Source organism: Centrocercus urophasianus, unplaced genomic scaffold (genome assembly GCF_019232065.1).
Source record: "Centrocercus urophasianus isolate 14NV4802_14NV808 unplaced genomic scaffold, USGS_Curo_1.0 seq_20, whole genome shotgun sequence".
Lineage (NCBI taxonomy): Eukaryota > Metazoa > Chordata > Aves > Galliformes > Phasianidae > Centrocercus > Centrocercus urophasianus.
Genome location: NW_024884756.1, coordinates 3,001,391 through 3,028,204, shown reverse-complemented (window position 1 = coordinate 3,028,204; position 26,814 = coordinate 3,001,391). Strand labels below are relative to the sequence as shown.

The following is a 26,814-nucleotide window of genomic DNA, read 5'->3' as shown; positions in this document are numbered from 1 at the left end:
AGGCTGAAAAGGAACACCACTCACCCAAAGAAGTCTGCCTGATCTGACGTGCCATACAGAGAGGGGGAAAGAATCAGCTCTGGGTATTCGGTCTCCTTAGTCCTCAGCGTTCCAAGTCCCATTGCTGCCATCACAAAGAGGACTGGGAGGATGACCTGAGCAATGAAGCCTCGCACATCGCGCCGGGTATGGTGGAATCTCTTAATGAATAAAGCTGATGTCTTCTTAAGCAGCAATGGTAAACCCTGCAGGCTCTTAGATCTGATCAGGAGCTGATCTGGGTACAAAAGAACACATTTTGCCACGGATCAGTATTCATGAAATGCAGAGAACTGATGCTCACTGGAACTTGGGAGTTACTTTGGCTGCCTGTTCTCCTTTTCAGATGGAAAAATCAAAACTAGTGAGCTGGACTGTACCCCATTTGGACAGAATTCAGGTTTTGGCTCAAGTAATGACACGTAACACCAGTTTTTTGCTTGATTTCAAATGCACACACGTAGCATGCACATTTTGACATCCTGCAAGACAAAAGGAGACTTCCAGATACAAGAAGTTATCTGCACCCTCTCTACTCAGCTACAACTTTTGTATTTGCAAACTGAAAATTCTTATCATTCAGAAAGGACGTCCCAAGGCAAATCAATAAGGGAATTCATTAGGGAACAAGAAAACAAGGCATATAAACTAATCAATCACATGCATAGACAAGGTTGCAGCATGAAAAAAGCAGAGCTGAACCCTATGTAACCTATTCCTCTTTATGAAATATTAACCTGTATAATACAACAAAAGGCAAATCATCTTCAGTGCTCTTGTTAGGGGTATCATAAAATACTTTTCTATGCATCCGTGTTACGTCTTACGGATTTGCTCATTTACAGTGCAGGTCAGCTTTGAGAAGTGAGTACAGAAATACTTCTGTGTTGTCCCTTAGCAGCTTCCTTAACTATAAATGATATATCCATAAGCAAAAAACATCTCCAGTTTGTCAGAAGGGATGTTTCGGATGTTTTTGGGACCATGCCACCTTGGGCAGCTCTCAAACCCTCAACACACAGACACTGCTGATTCTCTTCTGAAGGTAAATCTATCCCAATGTGTGGCCCTTTTTGCTGTGTGACTTTTACTGCAGTCGCTGGGACAGAACAAAAAGCAGTGGGGAGGATGGAGCTCAGAGCTGTGCTGCTTTTCCCATGAAGTTTCTCTCAAATTCTACTAATTGCGTAGAAATAATTCTCTGCATCAATTACAGCAATTGCTTTCAGAGCCATACATTTGCTACTTCACCCACACACTGCATTTGATTAGATTAAAACTGGAATCAATTTAAAGGGAGGCGGATGCAAACAAAACCCCTCTGTAATTTGTTCTGTGATTCAGACATTCCAAACCAGTGGATCTAGACAACCGTAGAGTGCTGAGCTTCTAGGGAATCAGTGGCATTGTGTTTCTGGTTGGGTGAAGTGTGTTTTTAAACCAGAAAGAGTCCATCTGTCACTGTTTGCATTCTCTGACAAATCTGGATTAGAACCTGGAGGTAATTTAGTACCATCTCTTTCTGTGAAAGTATCCGTGCTCACAGACATTTCGTCCCCGCCGTTTTGGCCACTGGCTCCAGGCCCTCGCTGGGATGGTCCTGCATCTTCTTGTGGGTCTTTCCCCAGCTCTTTTGTCAGATTGAGAAATACCTACAGAACAAGAAAACATACAGGGAAACTGGTCAAAAATACTCAGTACTCCAACATCTCACTCTCTAAGTAAAATGCTGAGAGGTGAGACGGTGCTATGCTTTGTGCACTACTAGATGCATAAATTTATGCATACATCTACACCTTCCCATATTCATAACTATAGAACAATGAGTAACGAAACCAATTTCTTCCCTTCCCTGTTACTCCTACATCCAAAACCTGCCACCACCTACCTCTTCCACAGTTGTGTTTGAAATCCCATAGCAACCAAGGTGGAGATCACTCAAGCTGGTATCGAGGGCTCTGAGAAGTGCCTGGTAAGCCCCCGAGACTGTGGACTTGAAGGGGGGAAGCACATACACGAGCTCTCCACCAATATCCTCCTTGAGATAAGCCTCTGGGAGGTGGGACTGGATCAGGGAGGTCACTGCTGCGGTGTCACACTCCTCTATCGCATTCTGAAAAAGGAGGAAAGCACTCTTTGTTCAACCAGAAGCTGCTGCTGTCAAAATTCCTGCTGCAGGGTTCAGCTCGGATCATGTCCTGATGGTGGGTGCTCTCAGCACAGACATGCAGCATTTCATTTTTAAAGCCAAAAGGAGATGAACCCGGGTTTCCAGCATTTGAACAAGACTCAGGAGATGTGGCACAGACTCCCTGCCCCTTGTTGTACTCAGGAGGAGCTCTGGGCACTTTTTGGACTATGTTGAGCCCAGCTTGGTCCATCCACGCCTTACTGTGCAGACATAGCGGGCCTAGGACAGATGGACCACTTTGCACCAGCTAGAGTGTTTACAGTGAAGAGAAAAAGTCCAGCCACATGGGAGAATTCACACCTGAACGTGCCTGCCAGCACAAACACAATTGTTTTCCTGTGAAGTACAGGGCTTGCACAAGGATCTCCTTTCATTTTCTCCATAGACGCTGCCAGTGATTTGGATGAGGAGCTGATCTTTTATGGTATTCATGTGCTATTCAGTGTGCTGGCCTGCCAACAGCACTGTAATAAATGCTTTAAGAGCAGAGTTCTGCCCTGCCTGCAAAGAGCAGAACATTTTGCCTCAGGTCAGGTACTATCAATGGATCTGACAACTCTGAACTTCAGAACTCACACTGGATCCACCCTTGCCTTTAACTATCAAGGAGGCCCTGTTCCCCAACAGAGCAGAGAGATGAATTTCCTGCTTCTGAGAGCCCCAGAGGCAGGTCTGATGGCCTCCCTGGGGACTGGCTTGGAGAGTGTCCCTCTGCTTCAAGGAAGATGCTCTGTTAGTATCTCTTCCCTGAGAAGCAGCATGCTCATATGCAGATCCTCCGTAGATCTTTGGTGCCCCTCTGCATCAAACACAACCACTAGGGACTGCTACCATTCTCAGCTCCTGCCAACAGATGTGCACAATGGACATGAAAACAAGCTAGGGTCCAGCAGGGAAGGGAGGATGAAGAGGACTTCACCTGGGTCACAGAAGGCTCAGATTCATACCTCTGCTTATCTTTGGGTAGCAGAGCTACCCAACACGTCCTACTTTCAAAACAGAAATTAGATTGGAATAGAAATTAAATTGGAATAACTATTTCATGGCAGAAATTTAAGACTGATAAGAACCTTTTGCAATGGACTTCATTTCTGTTGGATTACTATGACTCCCTTCCTTCCTTCCTTGCTTCCAAATGATTTATTTTCCCACCCAAGATGCCTATCATAAAAGCATACATTTAACTTAAGATGAGGCTGAAGATTTAGGACCAACTCTGACACGAACCTTCTTTTTTGTGAGCGTTAGGTGATATCCATCACCAAAAGTTTCCTTGAGGTAGAATGGAGACCCACAGCATTTGAGCCCTCCATGCTCTAGGAAGGCAATTCGGTCGCTCAGTACTTCTGCTTCATCTAAGTGATGCGTAGAGAGAATGATGGTTCTGCCTGGAAAAGAAGAAGCTGCTGTCAACCCACACAGAACAAACATACAGGATTACAAGAGATAGGTGAAAGCTGCATTGAATGATGTAGAGTTTCAGGTGAAAATCATCTGCATTTTTATGGAATTAATAATAATTAGATGAAAAGTAACATTACTGAGGAGCTGAAAAATATTATTGTAAAATATGCACTAAGGTAAAGATACTTATCAAATGACATTGTGAATTTACAAGAAGAATGAAGAATGAATTTAGAGGATCTACAAGGTGTTTCCAGTCCCCCACAACTGGTTCTCGATGCTCTCCAAAACTCACAGCTCAAAACCACTCCATATCACAGAATGGCCAGGGTTGGAAGGGACCTCAAACATCATGAATTTCCAACCCCCCTGCCACATTCAGGGCCACCAACCTCCCCATTTAATACTAGACCAGGCTGCCCAGGGCCCCATCCAACCTGGCCTTGAACTCTTCCAGGGACGGGGTATCGACACGTCTAAGGATGGGACACCATAATTTCAGGACACAAAGCATCTCTGCCTCTGGGCAGCATCTCATCTCATCACAGTACCTTTTTTATTCTTGGAGATAATTTCCCAAATACTCCTACGAGAGCACGGATCCACCCCTGTTGTTGGTTCATCCAGGATCACTACCCTCGATCCACCCAGCAGAGCAATAGCTATAGACAGCTTTCTCTTCATCCCACCAGACAGGGAGCCAGCCAGCTTATGACGATGGCTGTAGAGTCCAGTCTCCTTCAAAGTCCTTCAAAACAAAGAAAAAACAATCTCCAAATGTTGCCCTTCAGGCAACTTTTAAAAGCAGAATATTTGAAAATATCCAAAAAGCATAACTGCAAATGAAGAACTGCTCAAGTACAGACTGCTCTACTGAATGGTCAGAGTGCACTGAGATGATTCATCCTGTAGGTAGCTCAGCCACTGAGATTTTAATTTTTAAAAAAATCTTTCTTTAGGACGTTTTCAAAGTTTCCATCTGACAAGTTAAGGTTAAAGGCTCAACCTCATCAACAGAGATCACCAAAATCCAAATTCTCTGGGATGTTTTGGCTGTTTCACTTCTCCGCAGAACCAGTAAAGCTGGCATCATCTTCTAACTGGTTGATCAAATCTCTTTTTGGGGAAAACTGTAAAGAAGCAAGGATCAGACCCTTAGGCATCTCCAAAGAACTGCCACAGAAGCTTGTAAACTCCTGGAGAAGAAATGTTGTTTTCTTACAGCCACAGATTTCAGCACTCAGTGTACTCCTCCAGTCAGATCAAGGCATTTATTTGAACTCCAGGCTGGGTTTGCAACAATGCTCAAAACCATTCGTTTGAGCTTTGCAGTGGTACTACTACCACTCTCTCTTCTCCCACCCTGCTGTTTTCATACCTCTTAACTTCTTGGTAGAGCTCCTCTTTACTCCAGAGAGGGACTTTGATGTACCCATAGAGCAGCAGGTGCTCCTTCGTGGTGAGGTAGTTGAAGAGCACGTTGTGCTGCATACAGATACCCATGTTCTTCCTGATAACTTCCTGATCAGTCTTGATGTCTTTGCCATAGACAACGATAGTGCCTGATGATGTAGGGAACAGCCCGGTCAAAATAGATCTGAAAGGGAAAAATAAGTAGAAAAGGAAGTTAAAAACAAAAAAAGAGAAAGCCATAAGTACTTTTTCTCCACTCTCCTGTAGTTATCATTACTTGCCAAGCTTCCTTCCACCACTAGCACACTCCTTGCAGCCAGAAAACACTGAACACAGCTTCTTCTACAGTCTCTCCATGCTTTGGTGGAGCAGTGCCCAATTAACATCAAAGAGCGTCCTCCTTCCCCCTGTCTGTGGGATTGTGAGGGCTAGTACCAAGCTCACACACTGAGCTCTGGCTACTTTTCACATACACTTTTATCTTCCTTAGGGAGGTCTCTCCCTCCCTAAGTCAGACCACTGCATGTTCCTTTACATCAGTACTCATGAATGCCCTTCACTTCCAATTGAATCACTGGGAATTCACAGAATGCAGTTACTCTTCATTCTTTGGGGTTTGTCTGCAGTATCCAGACGGTCTCATACTGCTAACCACTTCAGAGATTGAAAACCACATCTTCATCATGCTAACCACATCACAGCGCAGAGAGCTGATTTCACTGCCATTATGAAGAAGGAATGGGGGAGGACATCCTGACAAGGCACCTCAGCGAGGGCAGCAATTTTGTCTAGTTCAAGCTAATTATTACCCACCAAGTAGTACCTAACAGACCTGAGTCAAACACCTTCTACGTGGAATGACTACCTGTACAATACAGGCTGGTTTTAGAGCTGTCCTGCAAGGGAGTAAAAGGAGAAGATGCACCTCAGACTGCCCTTCACCATCCCTGAGTTGCACTCTCTCCTGGGACTTTTAACTCTCATTAAAAAGGAGAGGAGAAGTACCTTGTGACCTTACTCAGGATTTGAAGCCTGCACTAAGTTTCAAGAAGCTATTATATTTTTCTGTACATCACCTTTGCCTACACTTACTATGAGGACATGACATGAATTTATAATAAGCTGAGATGAAGCACACATCTGTCTTGTCTTACTGTTTTTGGCTCTTCTGGGGCTTCTATTTATCACCTTAATGTTGCTTTCAGAGTGATGCATACATAGATATCAGTAGAGAAATCAAGTTCCACAGGTTATCCAGTGATGTTATCCAACACCTTAAACTATAATTTATAAATGGCAATGCTGGAAGGGCTGGAAGGCCAGAGCATTAACCTACTGCAATTCCAGCCCAGCCAACACACGAGTCTGTACAGTTGAAATATACCTTTATTAGACTTTCTCACTAATATTAATATCACTTCAAATTTGGCAGGTGCACAGGCTACCCACATCTTTCAGAGCAACCCAGCCCCAGGCACCAAAGCCTCGTGGAACAAAGTGCTGGAACAATTGCTCTGCTGTGTATTACAGGGATCCTACCAGACTAAAAGGCATATTCCTAAGCAGAAAAGGACCTTCAGTTCTAGTAGATGAAGGGACTGCTGAGGTCATCTGAGAGTAAGATGAAACTACAAGAATGAAATGCTCCTAACAAAGCATTTCATTCAGCTTCCCAATGCTGAAAAGCCCCACTTGCTCTCATATCTACCCAGCTGAGCCCAACGGTACAAAACAATCCCAGCTTTAAAGGACACGTACATGGTGGTCGTTTTCCCAGCTCCATTGTGTCCCAGCAGGGAAGTTATATTCCCTTCATAGAAGTTGAGGCTTAAGTTGTCCACCGCAGCTTTGGATCCATACACTTTTGTGATGCCATGGAGGGAGACTCCCAAGGTGAGATCAGTGGGTTCTGGCTCCAGATGAGGTGGGGGGGCACCTTCAAAACCAAAGGGAAGGGTTAGATGACAGTTACCTTTTTTCAGGTCAGAGATAAGCAAGGCTTTTGATAGCATACAATATAGCAGAAGCAGTTGACTCTCGATGAGGAACACAGGGAACATTTCATAGGATCTGAGACATTTTGAGCTCTCCCACATTTCTCCTTTTCACTCCTGCAACTTCTTATAATTTCTGACAAGAAGCATTAATCTCTCTCTTCTGAAAAGGTCTTACATTTAGATGTTTCAGAGCACCTGACTTCATCTACACTAAACAAGTATATGAAATTAGAGGAAATACAGCAAAGCTATTGAGTTACCTTCTGTTAGGCAGAACTGGAAAGTTTGTACGTGTGATCTCATAATATTTTATAGGCTAAATATTTAAAGAAATGGACAAAGCAGCAGACATTCCTCTTGCCAAGGGGAATTCTGTATTTGCTTTCACAAACAAAAATGTATTTCTACACAGAGCACTGTAGGGTGAGGTATATGAACCCAAGGTATCCTCTCAACTACAGTATACACACCTATGCATGTGAATGTCAGCACTGGATTTCCACATCGAATTGGAAGAAAAAACAATTTAAAAGCCAAATCTCCATTTGGGTAAGTAACAATTTTCAGTTTTCCCTGTGCTACAAAGTAAGGATTAACATAAAATTATGCTTTCTGAGCACGGTGCCCTTCTCAAATTTGGCTTTATTTACTTAAAACATATGTCAGTATCCACATACATATCTGATTGCTGGGGCTGGCTTCTTTCCTTAACACAAGCTTGCTGAAGATGAAGCCTCTTTGTTTCTCACTCCAGAAAGGGAGCCAGTTGTATTCAAGCCAGTAAGATGGAAGCAGTGGGAAATACCAGGGAGCAGCCATGCCGTATCTTCCTGCAGGAAGAAGAGGAAGCTCATTCAGGCATCTGTTTCTGCAGGAAGCACCACTATTGGACTACACTCCAAACAACAAAAACGAACTCCAAGGAGATCTCTCCTCTCTTGATATGCTTCATGTACTACTGATACTTGGAAGGGATTTTCCCCTAATTGGCACAATAGGAAGCATTTGCTCATTTGTTATTCTGAGTATCTTTCTAGCCAGAGGGCTGGAGTACTTTACATTTTCCACTGGGTAGATTTCTGTGTGCCAGCGGACTGCTTCATTAGGTGGGGAAGAAAAGCAAAAGACAAATGTACTGTCTCTTGCCCAAGGCAGGAATTACTTTTTGAAATCGGATGATATAAGTAACGTAACACAAAATCACTCAACTGACAAATGCTGGCTAACATGCTCTGTTCTCATTTTCACCAACCAGACAGCAATCATATTCTCCTGTGTCCTTGGCTTCAGCTTCTTCAGAGGTTCCACCTACCCACATGATGAGCAGAAGGAACCCTAGTCCTCTCTTAACCCAGCATCGTTAATACTCTCAACACATCCTCCAAGAAATGGCTTCACTGTTCTAGGAACAGGGGTGCCCTGCATGTGCCTGAGTGCCTGGATCATGGAATCAGTCAGTGTTGTACTACTCACTGTTTTCCAAAGGAAACAATACATCAACAGCCTCAGTGCTTCACATCCTTACCTGGGAATACATTTCTTATATACCATCCCAGGATGAAGTAAATGAGAGAGTCAATCAGAATGAGCCAGCACATCCAGCCAAAGGATGTGTTGTCTCCAATCATTGGAGATTTATACATGTTGTCCCACTGCAGACCTGCAGAAAGGAGTTTAGAAGCACAAGAGAGTCCGTATGAGTTAAAGGAATGTCACAACCATGGAAGCTCCAAGCGTATTTTTCTTCTCAATAAACATACCTATGCCCTGTGCCTCATAGCGAGCAATGTACTGACTTGCATAACTGAATGCAGTTGGAGACAACAGGCTCTGTGGAATAAACAAAATTGAAAACAAAGAATTTGTTAATTAGTCTCAAAGAGATTTCCAGTCAGACAACCCATCAGATACCTCCCCAGCTTGGTGCACTAGCTGGAAAAACGAGTAAGATTTTTTCCAGCAGACACAAAGAGCAGTGGACCAAGCTTCGGATGGGCAGAACTTCTGATGGTGGGCTGTAATATCCCCTTAGAGTCTTTCTTCCTTTTGCTTCCACTCCCAGTATCCTACTTTATCCCTCATCCAGGGATTTAATTTAGGCTTTTGAAATAAAGTAGTGATATAAAATTACCTGACATGGCTAATGAATTTACTACTTGACTTAAAAGGTGTCCTTTCCCAGATTCGGTGAACTTGAAAACAAATGTGACTTCTGGTACTTAATACCTATTTCCACCCTTGGGAAGTGACAAAGCTTTCTCTCTTTTTCCATGGCTACAAATTTGAGGCACAACAACTAAGGAATGAACGGAGCCAGCCTTCCCTCATAGTCCTGCGACTTTAACTCCTTACTGTCTAGCCTTCCTCCTCATTATGGTTGAAGGTAAGCTATTTTTTGCTTTGCAATTTGAGAGGGTAAAATGCATAGCTCACACTACTCTGATTCAGCTGGCAGTGCTTACTCACTAAAACACCACAAGTTTTGCTTTCAGTGAAGGGATACAGGTCTCCCCCTACCAGGCTACAGCCAGCTCTCTCGTTATGTGATGCAGCATGGATCAGCACCCACTGGTGGAATTGAGAATGGCTACAAACACGTATATTGGTGACACGAACCTTAAGAGGAGCTGAAGTGTGTTGAAGGTGAATGTTTGTTTGCTTCCACACACATAATCCCTGTTATTGAAGAGCAGAACTTACCAGTAGGCTTTTCACAGAGAAGCTCAAGTGATTTTCAATGACAAGCAATACAATGAAGGGGAAGAAAGTGAGGATGTACACCAGACTGCCCACCAACGCTGCGATGTTGGTGTTGTTGAAGAAAACACTGATGAAGTAGCTCATGGCTATGATGGACAAGCTGTAGTCCATAAGGTACAGGAACAGGAGCGCTGTATTTGATTTGGGGAGGATGTCACCCACTTTTAGGACAATGATGAGGAAGGTGACTGTGATTAGAAGGAAGATGGCACACTCTATGAACCAGGCGATGAAATGGCTGCTTGCATTAACACCCATCATCTTCATGTACTACAGAGAGAAAGCAAAGCAACAGGAATTACAAATTATAACTGTTCACTAAGAGATCTTTCATTTTTCTTTTTTTCAGTGTCTGGATAGGGCACACAAACAAAATATGCTCGCTCTTATTTTGACATACTGCCAGGTTGATAAAAGAGAGAAAACCACGCGCTCACATTTCTGGAATGCCCTTGGTTTGCAAGGAGCCCGTTGTAAAGCAACAGCACAGGCAGGATCTGCAAACATCGTGTGACATAACCCACAAGTTTCAAAGCAGATGCTGGACTTACATTTGCTACTTTTCTAAAGCATGTTGGGTACTTTATTTGTTTTAGATAACACTGTTCAACTCAGTGGCCTGAGTGTAAATACTCTCAGCAGGTGAACCACTTCACATACATCCCCCCCAGCAACAAATACTGGATACGCTTGAATATTTATATGGAAGTAATATTAATCTATATTAGCTGATGATCAAGTCACAAGTCATACAGAACTGTGAACTTGCCTTGCCAAATCCAAAAGAAATGAGAGATGCTGGTGTCTTGTTGCAGATTACATAGCTGAAAGATTACTGACACCCTGGATCACAGAGGCAATGGAAGTGTGCTCCCAAAACAATATTCAGGGACTGTCAACTGGACACTCTTATTGTCAATCTCACTGCAGTTCATAGGGTGCTCTTTCTTGGAAATACTTCTTTGGTGATTCAGTGTTTGTTTCCATGGTACCAGAGAACAAACAAATCTGCCTGAGCTTTATTGCTTGCTGAAGCTTAGCCTCCCAGAAAGTTCTCTGATGTTCATGTCCATTGGCTGTGTTCACACTGAAAACGTGAGCCAATTTAATAAATTCCCTACGTCTCCATGTGATTTCTTTTCCAATAGGCAACCTGAACGAAGAACTTCATTTCAGAGAAGCTGATGTAATATGTAGCACCTTCTGAAATGTTAAGTATAATAACTCCAAGGATAGGAAGTAAGTCACTCTTCATGTCTTTGTTCCCAGTAGGTACGACTCAAAGTCAATTTTCAGGGGGCTTTACACCTTCAGAAAACTTGTAATTTTTTAAGGTCCCCATTTTTTCCAGTGTTCAGCACAGCAAAGCAACATTCTCACCACCTGAAGGGCAAATGCCCTGCATTTCTATAGTTTTGAAATTGCCTACAATGTCACAACTCGAATGCTGCAGGTCAAACAATAGGCATTTGCAATATTATTTTCCTTAATGTTTGTTTTGCTCCATTTAATGTCGCACATGAGACTTTCTACCCACTAATAAGGAAAACTTGTTTATAATTTTGCACGCCCCAGAGAGTTTCAGCATACCTCATAAAGCCTCAGATCTTTCTCTTGAACAAGAGTTTTAACAAAATCAGCTATAAACAGCACCCAGGCAGCCATCAGAGCAAATGGAAGAGAGTAGGTCACACTGGTTAAGAACCTGTAAAAGGCAAATGCAGGCTTCAGTTGAATGCAAAACGTTCTAAGGATTAATGCTTTATACAGAATGTCTTCTGTCAGGGAGTATAATTAACAATTACAAAAAAAGACTACTTTGCTGTTGCACTGAAGATTCTATTAAGAGACTCCTGCATTGTTAAAAAAAAAATAATATATATATATATATATGTATTAGAAAACATAGGGATTTTTCCAGCCTGGTTCTGAAACAGTTTTGCTCAGCAGCACCACTGGCAAGAGCAGAATCCAGCAGTGGCTTCTCCTGACTGGTGGGTGCATCCCACTTGCAAACAGCAGTCAGCCATCCTGTCAATGTCAATGGCCTGATTTTATTATCAGGCTGTACCTCCCTGTGCCTGAGGTTGGAATCAATGCTTCTCCTTGGGGTGTCTCTCCTTATTCCAGAGGATGGTTATAATAGAGCTGTATCTACCAAATAGGCTTCACAATTCTTGGTTCCTCGTCCTTTCAACCTTCCTCCCTTGCCAGTTGTGCGCTGAGAGAAGGTGCAACAGTGGCCAAAAGTAAACTCCTCCTTTTGTGATGGAAAGCAACTTCCTATTGTAGGAGATTCACTCATTGCATCTACAGGGTTTATGCTTTCCTCCCTTATTTCTAAAGCTGGCTTAAAAAAAAACCAACAGCATAATTCTTAGGAAAAGTTTAATGTACGACAGCAGTAGGAAACCAACATGATTGGTTTTCTAACTACATTTTTAACTCATAATGTCAAAAAGTTTCCAAAACTCAGCACTTTCAAGAAATTCTTCTTCCTTCTGTGCAAACAAGGTCATAATATTTATATTACAGAACAACGAAAAGGCATTTCAGTCTACCATTTCTCTCTTCTTTCTTACCTTGTTGTTCTGGTTCTTCTGTTGTCGTTGTTGAGGAAGGGCTTTTTTTGTTTCGTTTGCTTTTTGTTTGGTTGTTTTTCATTATCTGCTTTGTGCATGATCCCTAGGCCATTAAAAATCCAGTATTCCTATACCTTCAGTGAGGTGGTATATAAGTTCACTCCATTTCTCTACAGGATTGTAACTATGTGATAACAATCAGCAGACAGCCATTTTCTGATGACTTTTACTGGATGGAAATAGGAAGCCTTTAGGTATTTTAATAATTGAGCATCTCATGACCCTCTGAACCCAGGGTGGGGAGGGAAACTCAAAGGCAAGCTGTTTTCTCAGCAGCCCAAGAAAAAGCAAAAGCACAGATAACTGTAGTTAAGTGCCTCCAGCAGCCAGTTAATCATTGTGCAAAACTATCTCACAGCAATAACCCACACATTTGCTGGAAGCTGACACCTGGTTTGAATGCTCACCTGCTTGCATACTTGCAGGCACTTTGCATGTGTTTATGTTAAGGAAAGATGATGAGTTTCCAGCTGTCAAGTGACAGGCTGACACGGGATTTTAATAGGTCTGTTGTAGCTCCCAGATCATCTTTTAGCTCATGCAGTAGGTATGCAAAGCTCCTGTGGCCATTCTGTACTCTTGGTGTAAGAAAGACTCTTGTATTGTGGATTGACTGCCCAGCTCACTAATATTACTTGCTGAACATCCTTCGGAGCCTGCTGATGAACATGAAATCATTTTCCTATATGTTTTCCACTCTGCTTGGCCACCAGCTGTGGTCAGGGCAATAACTCTGAGCATGTACCGTGATGCCAGCTTTCCAACACCAACCAAAATTTCCTTGCCAGAGGGACCAGTGCTCAGCTGTGAGAGATTGGCTTCTCTCTGTTGCAGTTGGCAGAGACATGGTTTATATTAGCTTCAGATCTGGCTCAAGATGAGTGGAAAGGAAGATGATCCAATACTTTTTGATCTGTTTTACCATTCAAAACTTATTTTGGTCCATACACAGTTCATGCTGCACTGCTCGGTATAACAGGCTGTTAATTCTAACAACTTGGCTCATCAAAAGCTATTCTGTCCTCCCTCATTACAGTGGCAATGAATGGTACAATTTCACACTCTTATCCTTCTTAAAGCATCTGTGAGAGAGAGACACCTGTATGGAGAACTATTCACTATACACTGCACATTAGCTGGAATCAGTGGAATGAATAACAAACGGAACAGCTGGATAGCAATCTGTAGGAACAAAGCTCATAAACCTAGGGGTTTTCTTTGCCCAATAAATATATTTTCTAAGTTCTGCTGCACTATCTGCATGTAAACACCTGCAGAACAAGCCAAGGCTCGTATTTAACCCAATTCCTGCCAAACCCAGTCTCATTTCTACCTTTCATAGTAAATGAGGGACAGCAAATTTTACAGGAAGATGGAAACCCCACAAACTTACATATCCTTATTGTAGCAGGGGTAAGGCATGGCCTGGACTTGAACAGCTATTTCCTCTAGCTTCTTGCCAGTCTGCAGCTGAATAATGGCTCTTTCAATGCTGTCCTGGATATAGATAAATGCCCGGCTGTAGATCTGGCTCTGTGAGGTGGAGTTGTGTGGTCCCACAGTCCAGATGCGCTCCCTGATCCTGTTGGTGGTCTGTGTGATCCTGCTGCTCATTCTGATGGTGTAGTTGAGCACAGGAGGGAGGGCCAAAGCCCCATGGGCTGGGCTGCTCCAGCTTGATGGCAGCCTGAAAATGATACCTTGGGAAAGGAAGAAAAGGTTTTTCTTCAGAGTTGACAGAGTAGGAGCAGTACACACAAATACACAGGAACTTCTCATCTTTATAAGTCTTGTCTACATTACAGTCCATCATCCCATTTCTTTGCAGCACAAATAATGCTCAGGTGGGTAGGCTGCTAACGTTCACTACCAAGGGTCTGGTACTGGAAATCAAGTGTCACTGCAGCTCCTCATACTTCCAAATGTGGTTGATGATTCTGGGTGCTAAATATACTCCAACCTCCACGTCTTTTCCTATTGAGTGTTCAAAAATGAAAGGCTCTCAAAATAACCAGCTCTGTTGGAAAAACCCTGCTGTTAACATGGACTGTCACAAATCTGTCGGGTTTGTCCCTTGCATGTGGTCACACACCTCTCATGAACCTGCCCATGTGTACTCCATCAACAGAGCTCACATACTGGTGCTGTAAAATACACACCTCAGGAGTGTGGCATTGACAACAGTTCATGGCCTGTACACATATTTATAGGCACAAACTCCTGCAAAGCTGAGAAATGTGCGGGAATATAAAGGCTTTGCAAAGTCCTGGTAGGAAACTGCATGCTGTAAATACAATGGAATGGAGGACAAACATAGAGGAAAACTTTTTTTTTTTATGGCAATAGACAAATATTATCAGGGCCTGAAGTACAAAGAATAGAAAAAGTTTATACCTACATTTAATTATGAGGTATAAGACCAACGGGTCACAGGGCTTACAAGGAAATCCTAACTGTGGAGTTCTGTGCATTCTTCAGTAACTGAGACACATCCCATCACTCAAATTAGTCTAAGTTCTTATTCCCTGCAGTCTGATTTGAAGCTGCAATCCAATCCCACAAATGTTAAAGGTAAGACTGGAAAGATTCATGATGATACTGCAGTGTAGGAATGGAGCATCTTAAGATCTTTACAATCATCTAATACATTCAACTGTCTCTTTTTCAATAAAGCATCTTTTCCCTTTGGAGGCCTGAGAGAAGGCAACTCTGTCACAAAGACCTCCAAAGGGCAGAGGAACTTATTTCCACTGAGAATTAACCCAGAGAAAATGCCAGATGACCAAAGGATCTCTTTACAGACAAGAGAAGGCATATATAGCAGCACAAAAACACTGCCACAAGGAAGTCCGAGTGTGCAGTTCCCAGATCTCTTGGTGAAAATTGACTGCTGTGGTGGGAGCTGTGCCCACAACAGTCACAGGTGGAAAGCCAAGCCTTATAGGCTGTGCTTGCACTCTGTACCAAGCTAACTTCAATTGACAGGGGGACTTGAGACTCTGACACATACTTGCAAACAGTTCGTTCTTTAGGAAGAGTTCTTTAGCCATCTTTTCCATTTCCTCCAAGGTTTTGACTGCCCGAATGCGATTAAATGAGACACAGGAGGACACATTCACTGCCAGGGTAGCTAATGTGTTCAGCTGATCAACAATGTCAGTGTTGTTCTGTAATTCCAGCCGAATATCATCTAGAAAAAAAAACACAAGACCAACAGTATCAGTATACATAGCAAAAAAAAAAATACCCATCAAATCATCCTGCTCTTTATACCAGCAATGACACCAGGAAGGAAGAAAAGACATCACACGTAACATTAACAAACATATTTCTGCACTTTGTGGTGCAACGAAGGCATGTTGTTGACCCAATTTTTATGTTAATCATTTGTAATGTGCTCATGAGTTTGCCTTTGGGAGGATGCCAGCAACGTGATGTGACAGCCATCCCAAATCAGAAGCTGCCACTAACCTGCTGGGTTTCTAGACCTGTGTATGATGCTCACTATTCAATCTGCATCTTCTGGCTTTTGATGTAATCAACACGTCTGCTGAGCTGCTCTGTCTCAGGGGAGAATGGGCACTGTCCAAGCATATCAAGGGAAAGTTATGTCTGTTGTGCTGATGTGTGTACTAAACCTGATAATGAAGTTTAATAAAGATACTGCTGTTTGCTGGCTGTTTTAAAAGGTGACTGCATAATGCAGTGTGACTAATATGGAACAGCTGCTGCAGGCATGATGATTTTATGGGGAGTTCAGATAGGAGATGCTACTCATAAAATAACACAGGGGTCATCATGAACAGCATGTTCACACTGTTTGGACTTTAACAGTCTAAAGCTACTTTTGGCTGATGCTAGGCTTTTCTGGCATAGATCAGATTCATGTTGAGATGTAGGGACACGCTGAAAAGTGAGCAGGGAGTAATGAGACCAGCCAGGAGGGGCTGTGAGCACCATGCTGTGCACCCACAGGTAACACATCCACCAGTGCCGGTAGCACTGATTCCCACAGTGCAGATCAGCGACTCTCAACTTGAAAGACCACTCAAGACCATCAGAAAACAGCAAATGGCATCAGGGGATATTTTATAATGATGCCTCTGTCTTCACCAGCATGGGCTCATCCCTTCCTTCCCTGCTCTGGAAAACTTTTAAGCGAAACCCTGGTGCGATGCAAGTGAGCTCAGCATTTCCCATCAGAGCCCCAGGTAGCTCATTTGAAGTGATAATTATGGCTAAACAGTGTCCTCCAGTGGCCACAATCAGCTGCAGAGATTCCCATTCTACCATTCCTATGGCACTCAGGAGAAACATCTCACACAAGCCCTTTGCTTTCTAAGAGTCTTTTCCCATAGACAAACCACGAGGTTTAGAATCACATCTGAGACTGTCTCATCTCCAATTCTGGCCAGAGCAGAGCAGGACTGGAGGATGACTACAGTTTGATGACCCTGGAGCTCCCAGACCTTAAGTACAAACACGAAGGTAGGGTACATGAAACAACTTACCAAGCTTGTTTATTTGACTCAGCAATTCAACTGCATCCAAATCCACCATCATCTTGATAAAAACCTGCACAAAGGGATTCTGTAGGGCATTCTGTCAACAAGCAAAGAGAAAGAGAATTTGACCACAGATCCCATAAGCTTATTTGGTGTACTGCTAAAATACGACAGACCAGCTGTCTTCAGTAGCATTTGTACTTCCCTGCTCCTTTCTTGACTTTCTGTTCTTCACTCTGTGTTTCAAGATGGGAAAGCATTAGCAATGGAAAGAAGAAAGATGATGTTTGCTGGAGTCAGCAGAAGATGCCTCTCGACTCTCCACCAGGCATTGGACTCCCAGGGAAAAAAAATCATGCATACTCTTTAATACGAGGACTAAAAGCGCTGAAATTAACTGAAAGTTAATTTCATTCATGTGTGTTTTAAATCCTGTGAAAACAGCCAGCACAGAATGGGTAGGGTCCAAAATTTAGTTTGGAGACCGTCTGTCAGTTTTTTATTTGGCTGAATATTCCATTATTCCACCACTGAGTGCAGTCAGCAGAGAATATTTCATTTCACTCTTGCATTTTCTGCTCTGGATTTTCTCTCTGTGCCATGGAAATTACAGGGAATTCCCAGCCACTGAAATTATTTTTGAATGCTTTAGGAGTTCAAGAAATCTCATTTATATAGTTTTTAAGAAAAGGTGGCAATTTGTACCGTGGCAAACATGATGCATGTATGTAAAGCATTACAGCCTGCTGCTTCTTGCATCCAACCAAGGCTCTTTGGGAGGGGAAAAAGAAGTGTTATTGACATTCACTGAGGTACAAAGACATCTCCAAGCTCTTGTGTGTGCACCCAGTGCTACATGCTCATTATAGATACTGTTTCATTTTCTGAAAAAGTCATTTCTTGCCTGGTCTTGGTTGGCTGGATCACTCCATCAAGCAGAAAGTTAATTTACAAACTGAAGAGCATTCCCCGCTCATCTTAGCCTTCCAGCAGCCCTCAGCAAGGCCACTGTCAGAGAACAGTGTGTGTATTACAAACATCATTTCATAAAAGGGATCTGCATGGAAAGGTGCATCAGGAGTATTTCTGTGATGGGAACAGGCAGACAGGCAAGGAAACTGAAGTGTGGGCCAGAAGCATGAGCTCAGGTGTCCCTGTCTCCAACCCCTTTTTTTTTCTTAGTGAAAGGAACAGTCCCTGTGGGACAACAGGACACACAGTGAGATTTCATACCTTGATCATTGGAACTGTCTGGTTCAACTTAGTCAGTGAATTCATGATGGCAGGAGACTTATCCAGCCATTCCTGTGACTTCAGGGCTAGATCAGCCATCTGCTTCAAGGTGGCATTAGACTGTAAAAAAAAGTCCACAACAACATGTAAGTTTCAATTTATTAATTACTTACGTGAAAGCTTTAAAAAATAATTGAGGAAATTAAATAGCTGAGATTCAGTTTGGCTCCTTTAGGGTTTACTTTGCACTCTATCACTGGTTGGCAAAATTCTTCTTCAAGTAAGTACTCAAACATGCAGTTTCATACATGGCTTTTGGAGCATGCCTTGGGTATCAGCTTTACTCCTATCAATGGCCTGTTTGCCACTACTGGTGAGCATTCTGGGACATATCTCTGTTACTAGCTGAAAATATGGAGGTAAAGCCTCATGAACTGAAAGCCTTAAAAAAAAAAGGTGTACTATAAATATTAGGGCAATTTTTTTTTTGAGGTAACGTTCATTTAAAGGTAAAGGGTGACACATACAACCAGCAATGGAACTACAAACAAAATAATCTGACTAATACTCCTAACGGTCAGAAAATAGAGTTGTGCTTCTGAAGCCTGTGCTAGGCACAAATTAAAATCCATTTGAGAGGGCATATCTTCATGTAGTTTAAGCAGAGCCATACCTTTCCCATGATTGCTCGAGTTTCTGGCGTGTCTGGTGTATAAAGGATCTTCCCAAACACCATTGGTTTTAAAAAAGACCAAATTAAAGCTCCAGTTGGGGTCTTGACCAGATCCAGGTAGAAAGATAAACAAAATGGTGCTGCAAGGGGAGAAAAACAAATAAACTGCACTGAGCACAAGTAGACCAGATAACACAGTGGCCCAATTTGTTGCTATGTCCAGCAAATGACTTCAGGCCTCTCTTCACTGACTGATATAATGTGTCTTGACAAAAGCAATCCATCCCCAAAATCTCCTGTTGCTGAACTCAGGACAACAAGAGTCTCATTGTTTGAGCCAGGATTCTCTGCTTGGAGGTTAAATGGAGTTTTGTGAACTCAGTGGAGCTAATAATGTCAGCACAGTTGGAAAAACTGCGTATCAAGAAAACACAGTGACCTGTCAAGTCCCAGAACTGTACCATCAACAAATGGGAAGTGCTGCAGTATCAAACACTTCTGGGCTGTGCAGGCTGCTTGCCTTTTAATGCTTACAAAAATAAGCCACCAGTAATTTGGGCGAGGCAGATCTTGAACTGGCATAAACCATGAGCCCTCCAGAGAAACATCAAGATCTGTGATGGATCTCTTTGGAAATGTGAGAGTTTGGCTTTGAAACGTATTTAATATATGAAAAAGCCAGACTTACTGGAATCGTGAGGAATCCCATATTTCCTCATCATCTTTTGGACGTGGACATCCTCCACAGAACTGTTTCTTACAGGGTCTCCAAAATCAGGAAGCAAGGACTCAAAGAACAGGGGTGTGATCTCCTGGTTGCAGAGAACTTTGGACAGGGATTTAAATGTGCCATGTGTTACCCTAGTGTTGTTTGGTTTAAGTAGCACCTGCAGAAAAGGGGGAAAAAAAGCAGCACACAGATACATCATGTATGCTACAAGCATCCTGTTCTGAAGAGGAAAAAGAGAGAACAGAAATAGAAGGCAAGGATTAAATACTTTTACACTGATTTATTACAAGAAGTTTGTTTGTTCAAAATGAGAGGCTTTCCTGGGAAAGCATGCTTTTATGGCTAACCTCTGCTATGTTAGAGGTCGAGATACCATTTCAAGGTATGGGAGTCAATGTGGGAGCTGCCCATAACGTGCAGCAAGGTTATCCAAGACTGTAGATCAGAAAGGGACGGGTTCCAATGGTTTTAGTGCAACCTGCAGTTATTGCAGCTGGTGCAGCAGGGTTTGTACTGAATATTTTGGGCAGTCTTGAGGCTGCAGACATGGTGTAAAGCACACCAAAGCTGGAACAAATTTTTGCTCTTGACTTAAATGGTTTTGGACGGTTTGTAGTGAGAAGTTCTCCAAGTTTTCACAATCTGATTTCTCCTAGTGCACCTGAGTATTCTGGGGGAAGTCTACCATCTTTTGAGACAGTTCACAGAATGAGAGAATCATAGGGGATGGAAGGGACCTCTGTAAATCATCTAGTCAAATCCCAGTGATAAAGCAGGCTCCCTAGAGTAGGTTGCATAGGAAAGCATCCAGATGGGTTTTGAATATCTCCGGAGAAGTGGACTCCAAACCTCTCTGAGCAGCTTGTTCCAGTGCTCCACCACCAGTTGCTCATTCTCTGCATTTTCGTTCCTAGTGTTCCTTCCTCCAACCACACTGAACACATACCTGTCCCAGTGTACCAAATCTACGTGCTCCCATTAAGGCAATGAGAGAGTTTAGTAGAGATTAGTCAAAAGACTTTACTGCTTTAAAAGAGGAAGCAGTAATCCAGGGTTTAGTGCACCTTCAGCTTCTCAGGTAAGAAATTCCAGTGGAAACTGTTCCAATGGCATTTTACCTCCGAAGCAAATGCAGACTACACATACCTTACTCAGTGGCATCCTTCTAGACTGCCGAAGCTTTTTCAGTGAATGAATGGCTTGTAGCAATGGATCAACATCAGACTCTACTTGGTGTTGGAAATATTTCATTTTTGTCAGAAGGTTTAATATCTTGTCCACAGGTTTCTGAATTTCCTTAGGGAATAACATCTGCAAAAGGCAGGAAGGAAATCAATTACGATTTGCACGAATGCGTGTACACACACAGGCACACGCCCATGATCTGCTAATTCCAAGATGGAAACTGTGGGATGTTCAAAACTGTCAGGAGGCTTAGGGAGTGGATGTCCCATGGGAAATAAATGGGATTAGTATTTCTAAATCCCCATGTGCTTTTGCAACCCTCTCCCATACACATTACACATCCTAAACGGCACAAGTTTCCAAACACCTGCAGTTGGGAAACGTGTATCAGGTATTCACTGGGATGTAATCCAAGTTTCTAAGAGGTAGCATTTTGCACAACACAGATGTCAAGCGCTACAAGTGACTTCTGACCTCAGCCAAATTGATCAGCATTCTCAGTAACTTTCCCCCCCCAGGATCACTTCTGTAGCATTTTAAAATGTGCATTCAATACACAGTACTCACTGAACAGTGCTTTTACTTGCTGTCTATGTACTTGCACGAGTGGGATATTTGAATCATTTAATAATTTGGCAATGACAACTGGATTGGGAAAATATATTTTACGGGACATTTTTGAAGGCTTTCCTTTTCAAGGGATAAAAATAATTAACCCAATGCCTTATTTTGGGAAGCCTGAATTCAGCTGGGAATGTTCAATAGGTTGTGACAGCACACAGGTGATACTAGCAGATAGGGAAGCATTTAGAGTAAGTCCAGTGCCTTTAAATTAGGTTTGCTGGTTTACACCATCTGGGATCTTCATTTCTAACCACACGGTCACAGCACGGATATGCAATAAAGATTACTGCATGAGCAAAGCCTGATCTTTGGCTTGTGTAAAACAGCATTGCTTCTGGCCACTGCAGTCCTTTCAGCCATTACATGCAGCAAAGACTACAGGAAGCACTCTTCAAATCCAATACTAACCTTGTATAAGAAATTGTAAATGTCTAAGTGTCGTAACAGGGTGACCCCAAGGATGTATGTCTCACGAGTCCTCTCAGAAAGAGAGAGATTGCAGAACTCTTCTGCTACTGTTTGCAGATGTGGGTCAGAAGGATGGACGCTGCAAGACTCCAGCTGGAGAATCTGAGAAATTAACTGTGTACAAAGGAAGAAAAGATTTGTTAAGGGCTGGACTACTTGCTCCACTATACATTGTTTAATCTTGCCTAGCTGTTGTTCCATCCACAATGATGGATGGAATTTCAGAAAATGCCAGAAAATGCCTACTCCTACTCCAGAGGAAAAATCCTAAGGATTGTGTTTTACTGCTCAGCTTGCACGGTAGCAAAAGCTTTTGTGGTTTCTATCGACTGGTGTATATGAAATCTGGAATAGAGCACAGTCTTTAGGGTTCAGTCCAGACAAGATAGCTGGGAAGAGGAAAAGCATCTGGAGCTCTGTTTGCACATGAGGCTGAGGAAGGCAAGCTCATCTCTCATTACAGGAAGCTATTTTGGACCCCTGACTAATTTTCAAATCCTGATTAGAACTGTGCTTTTCCATCTAGACACCAACAACTTTCAGCACTGAGAACCCCAACAACAACCCTGCTAGGTCATTAATCTGTTACAGTGACCTGTGCCCTTGCTACAGACTGGAGCAATCATGCATCAAGCAGTCCATAGCAGTAGCAGCTTACCAGCTATTGGTGACAGCCAAAGCCACTGTATGGCTCTTGTTCTCTAATGGTTGAACTGGCATCAATGACTGCATTTCTGATGGCTATTTTGACTTATAACATGCTATGCTTGTCTGTCCCTGTGGGACTGTTGACTTCTCCCTGTGCAGTCGACAGGATCTCTCACTACAATAACAACAAACTTACGTGACTGCTGTTTTCTGGGAGAGATGCTTCCAGAAGAGCATCAATACTGGTTGTGGACATTCTTGTTGTGTTTTTGAGATCCTCTTTGAGCTGGTCCACATTTTTAAACACGTCTCTTAACTTTTCTGTGAACGAAATCAAACAGAAATAGATACAACAGCTCTCTACAGATGTACAGTGACCTCAAGAGCACAGAGAGGACTTCACTTTTGGTAGAAGTACAAGTGCCGTATGTCATTGCTGACTGAAACAAAAACAAAACAAAACCTTGTAAAAGAGTCCTATTTCCTTAGTTTAACAGTCCTATTGTCATCATGAGCTAAAGATGACAGGTTTAGTGAAAGCAAAGTTTGCCCAAATACAAAGACTTGGGACTTTCAGTGCTCAGAGTCTTGGGGCAGTACAGAAAAAACAAGGCTGGTCTAGCACTGTCTCTAGAATTATCCTAGACAAAGGATCTCACAGACATGGGACATGGTGCTCGATTACTTCATTAATTTAATCATAATAATCAGGATTAATTTCTTAAGTTAGCAGCTGAACACGTCTTTAGATTTCCAGTAGAAGCTATGATGCCAATGATGATGTTCACAAATGAACACTGTAAAGAAAATACAGAAAACTACCTGGAATGCTGGAATCTGTTAAATTCTCTGTGATGTTCAACATGGAGTTCAAAGCTGTCATATACTGAGGAATCTCTTGAAAGAAAGCAATTTCTGGTACGTTTTCTTGAAACCTAAATTGGAAAAAAAAAAAACAACAACACAAATTTGGGAATATGAGAAGAAGATAAGAAGCCTCTGTATGGTTTCATAAATAGAATACTATGGCAGCCTAACTTGCAGGAAGAGCCTCACCACTTCATTTGTGCCTGGACATCTGTGGCATCTCCAATCAGCACGTTCCAAAGCTCTTTGGAGATCCTTCTGCCATTCAGTACATTGGTCACAACTTGGCTGCTCAGCTCAATAGCACGGAGAAGCTGTTCATGAGATTGATTCTGATCACAGAGTTCTCCAAAGCTAACATCAGGGAGATGGCAAATATGCTGTATTGACTTAAAGCTCTCGTAGTCACAAAGAAGTGCTGTCAGATTCTGGAGCAGAGATATCTTTAAAGAACATTTTGAAAAGGAAGACAAATGCACAAGTTAGAAGACAGAATTTTAAAAAGGTAAGTTTTAAAGAGCTGTTCCTAGCTGTTCCTTTGCATTTTTCTGTAGGGTTATTAGTATTTTTTAATTATATTTTTATTTAATCCAAAAGGTCTCAAATAGAACATCTCACACCAATTATTCCTCTTGTGATAGGTGTAGCTACTTGGATATCAGCTGGTCATCCCTACAATAGCACATGAAAACAGCATGTGAACAGGAACCAGCTAAAAGTCAGGACTTCTGCCTCTGCCAGCTGGATGTGCAAATTCCAATCCTTTGTCTAGTCTTCTACCATGGGTTTTCTTCCTTTCTGACATCCCTCTTTACATTAACAGTCATAGCAAGAACTGCCATCTGTTGTATGCCTGATGTTACAGAGAAGCTCATCATATTGTTTTTATAGATATAATAAGCAGTAACAGCACGGAAAACTTATCCTTTTTAAAATATGCTTTTTTGTCTTTTTTCTATTTCTCTTCTTGAGAGAGACAGAATAAAGTGCATACATGCTACAGCTCAAACATATATGTATGATGTGAGAAGTATTTTATTCAAGTGAGGCACTGCTAAATCCAAAGCTGGCTAGGGAAATCCATAAATAAATATTGCTTAGGTGCTTGATCTCAGAAACTAATGCAGTGTTGTTAGGCATCTACCCTCTCAGAAAACTGGGTATACGCTGTGCATAGGACTTGTATAGCAATAAGTTCATCAGCCCAGGACTTTTAAATACAGGCAGAAGACAGTTTCCTTCCTAGCTTTTATCAGCTGTTCTGTGAAGACTTTTTTCATATGCGGTTTTCCAAAATTTCCATTTCACATTCATGTATCACTGCAGGATGTCCTTCAAGTCAGCATTTTAAGCAGACTCACTTTTAGCTTCAGGAGCTCTGGTATGGATGAACGTTCCTCAGAGGTATTATTTTGCATAAAACAGTTCTTTTTCAGATGAGTTTGCTTCAAGAGCAGCATGATGTTTTCTGTGGGAGGATGAAAACAAAGTTACTTGAAGCAAAAACACCAGAATTGCAGAAACTTCATAGATGGGGATATTGGCACTTTCATGCCAATGCCTACTGAGCACTGTTAACTTCTACAACATTCAATTGGCTCAGGACCTCTGAAATCACAGTCCGAGATCTGGATTGCAACCTGCTGATCCAGTTTGAGTAGGTGCTCAGCTCCTAAGGAAACACACCCCACACCATAAACAGGACTTCCAACAGTGTGCTTCAGAGCATGCTCAGCATCTCTATTCTGTCAGCAGATAAACCTCGGAGGTTTTACAATAAGCATATATCATGAATATCTACTTGGAATATCATGCTAGCTCTCAAAATAACTGCTGTCATCTTAAGGGTACATAAAGCTTGGAAGGGAAAATAGGTTTCTATTCATAAGGATTCGTTATCTGAGTGTCAGTAACCTGTCATCACACAGAGAACAGCACACGTGCCTTCTGTATAAAGCTGGATGGAAAACGCATCCACAACGTGACATAACTCAAACAAAGAGGAGGCTGGCTTCCCTAAGCCTCACAGCTGCAGTTAATTGCCAGCAGACGAAAACATGTAGCACTATTCCTTCCCACCATTACACAGAACCCTTTGAAAAGTCAGACACAAACATATTGCAGCTGAGGTCCCACAGCATTAATGGAATCATGATTACCTGTCAATTCGCTGTCTTCAACTTCAGTGGCATTTATTAAACACATCAGGTAAGGGTTATAGCTGTTATTCACTGTCACTTGTAAGATGGTGCTTTCAAATTCTAAAAACAGAAACCTGAAAAAATAAGGTAGGAATTTAAATCAGCTTCTCCTTCAGAAGCAAGGGATGTTAGCAAGCGACCTGTCAGCTGCACAGATGCTGCTCCTTGGCAGCTGTAAATAAGAATCCCAGATGAAGCCATGCATCTCTCACAACATTTCCTAAGCGGATACCCATCCTGTTTTATTTCATCCATTATTTCTGCCATTATCTCCCAAAGCTGTCATTCACTCTCAAACCATAAGTAAAAGAAAACATACTTGAAAGGTTCACTGTGGATGCAGTACTTAGGAAAGGCATGCTTACAGGAGGCTAAGAAACAAAAATATCACAAAAGAAGGGATATCACATAAGTCATATCACAAAAGAAGGGATTCCAAAGAGTTTACTGCTGGTGGGAAGCCTCCTACAGAATTCTACTTCCACTGTGAATTGAGACATATCAACACAGATGTTCTCTGAAAGCGCACTTTCAATTATATGCTCAGCTCAGACAGAAGTTTACTGATCTTTGATTTCACCCACATTACATCTGGTACCTTGAATTAAGGTGATTTCAGAACAAAATTGAACCACTGGAAGAAACTTTTTGTAATGCTGGAAGTAAATGAGAGCTGTGACTCACCAAAAAAAAACCCAAAAAGCATTAGTATCCAAAACCCAAACTCACCGTGTGATCAGAATGGTGGGTGACAGGGTTTGGTCACTTTGAGTCCAAGGCAGGGTCTTGTTGTACAGGGTTTCTGCCATATCAATGAAGTGATGAGTGACTATGTCAAACACAGCATCCAAAATAGTTTTATTGGAGAGAGAAGCTGAGCTGGAACTTGCAGGGAGTTCACTTAGCAGATCAGAGATGTTCAGCAGCTTAAGAACATAGTGAGCAGCTTCTATCATGTCTAGAGCTGACACATTGCTGGCAAAGTTGTTTGCCACTGCTTCCAGTAACTTTGCAAAGGCAGCCACTTCAGCTGGATTCCTTTCACTGTTCAGTGACCTGTCAACTACTTCCCAGATGTTTGAGAAATAGCTCAATTTGGTGAGGTTGTAAGAATATAGCAATCTCTGCAGCATGTTGTTCATGAGAAGCTCACTCTGTGCCATATTGAAGAGCACGGACAGGTTATTCCAGCCTGCAGAGATGTCAGAGAAATTGAGGGAATTGAGTTCTGTCT

The 26,814-nt window shown here is 42.3% G+C and overlaps 1 protein-coding gene across 1 annotated transcript in view; it reads right to left on the bottom strand.

Annotated features, from left to right (window-relative positions):
* The window catches only part of ABCA12 (ATP binding cassette subfamily A member 12), a 78,160-nt gene that overhangs the window by 21,952 nt on the left and 29,394 nt on the right, over window positions 1-26,814 (bottom strand). Inside the window, exons 11-36 of the mRNA XM_042822362.1 lie at window positions 26,310-26,808; window positions 25,539-25,654; window positions 24,741-24,847; window positions 23,569-23,822; window positions 23,335-23,447; window positions 22,709-22,833; window positions 21,805-21,978; window positions 20,734-20,898; window positions 19,546-19,744; window positions 18,858-18,997; window positions 18,185-18,304; window positions 16,958-17,048; window positions 15,457-15,636; window positions 13,840-14,146; window positions 11,395-11,509; window positions 9,745-10,074; window positions 8,805-8,874; window positions 8,570-8,704; window positions 7,722-7,874; window positions 6,806-6,983; window positions 5,013-5,231; window positions 4,186-4,382; window positions 3,458-3,618; window positions 1,928-2,152; window positions 1,553-1,691; window positions 25-277 (exon numbers count right to left, since the gene is read on the bottom strand). Of these exons, the coding sequence (XP_042678296.1) occupies window positions 25-277; window positions 1,553-1,691; window positions 1,928-2,152; window positions 3,458-3,618; window positions 4,186-4,382; window positions 5,013-5,231; window positions 6,806-6,983; window positions 7,722-7,874; window positions 8,570-8,704; window positions 8,805-8,874; window positions 9,745-10,074; window positions 11,395-11,509; window positions 13,840-14,146; window positions 15,457-15,636; window positions 16,958-17,048; window positions 18,185-18,304; window positions 18,858-18,997; window positions 19,546-19,744; window positions 20,734-20,898; window positions 21,805-21,978; window positions 22,709-22,833; window positions 23,335-23,447; window positions 23,569-23,822; window positions 24,741-24,847; window positions 25,539-25,654; window positions 26,310-26,808 (4,765 nt within the window). The remainder of the gene's footprint in view (window positions 1-24; window positions 278-1,552; window positions 1,692-1,927; window positions 2,153-3,457; window positions 3,619-4,185; window positions 4,383-5,012; window positions 5,232-6,805; window positions 6,984-7,721; window positions 7,875-8,569; window positions 8,705-8,804; window positions 8,875-9,744; window positions 10,075-11,394; window positions 11,510-13,839; window positions 14,147-15,456; window positions 15,637-16,957; window positions 17,049-18,184; window positions 18,305-18,857; window positions 18,998-19,545; window positions 19,745-20,733; window positions 20,899-21,804; window positions 21,979-22,708; window positions 22,834-23,334; window positions 23,448-23,568; window positions 23,823-24,740; window positions 24,848-25,538; window positions 25,655-26,309; window positions 26,809-26,814) is intronic.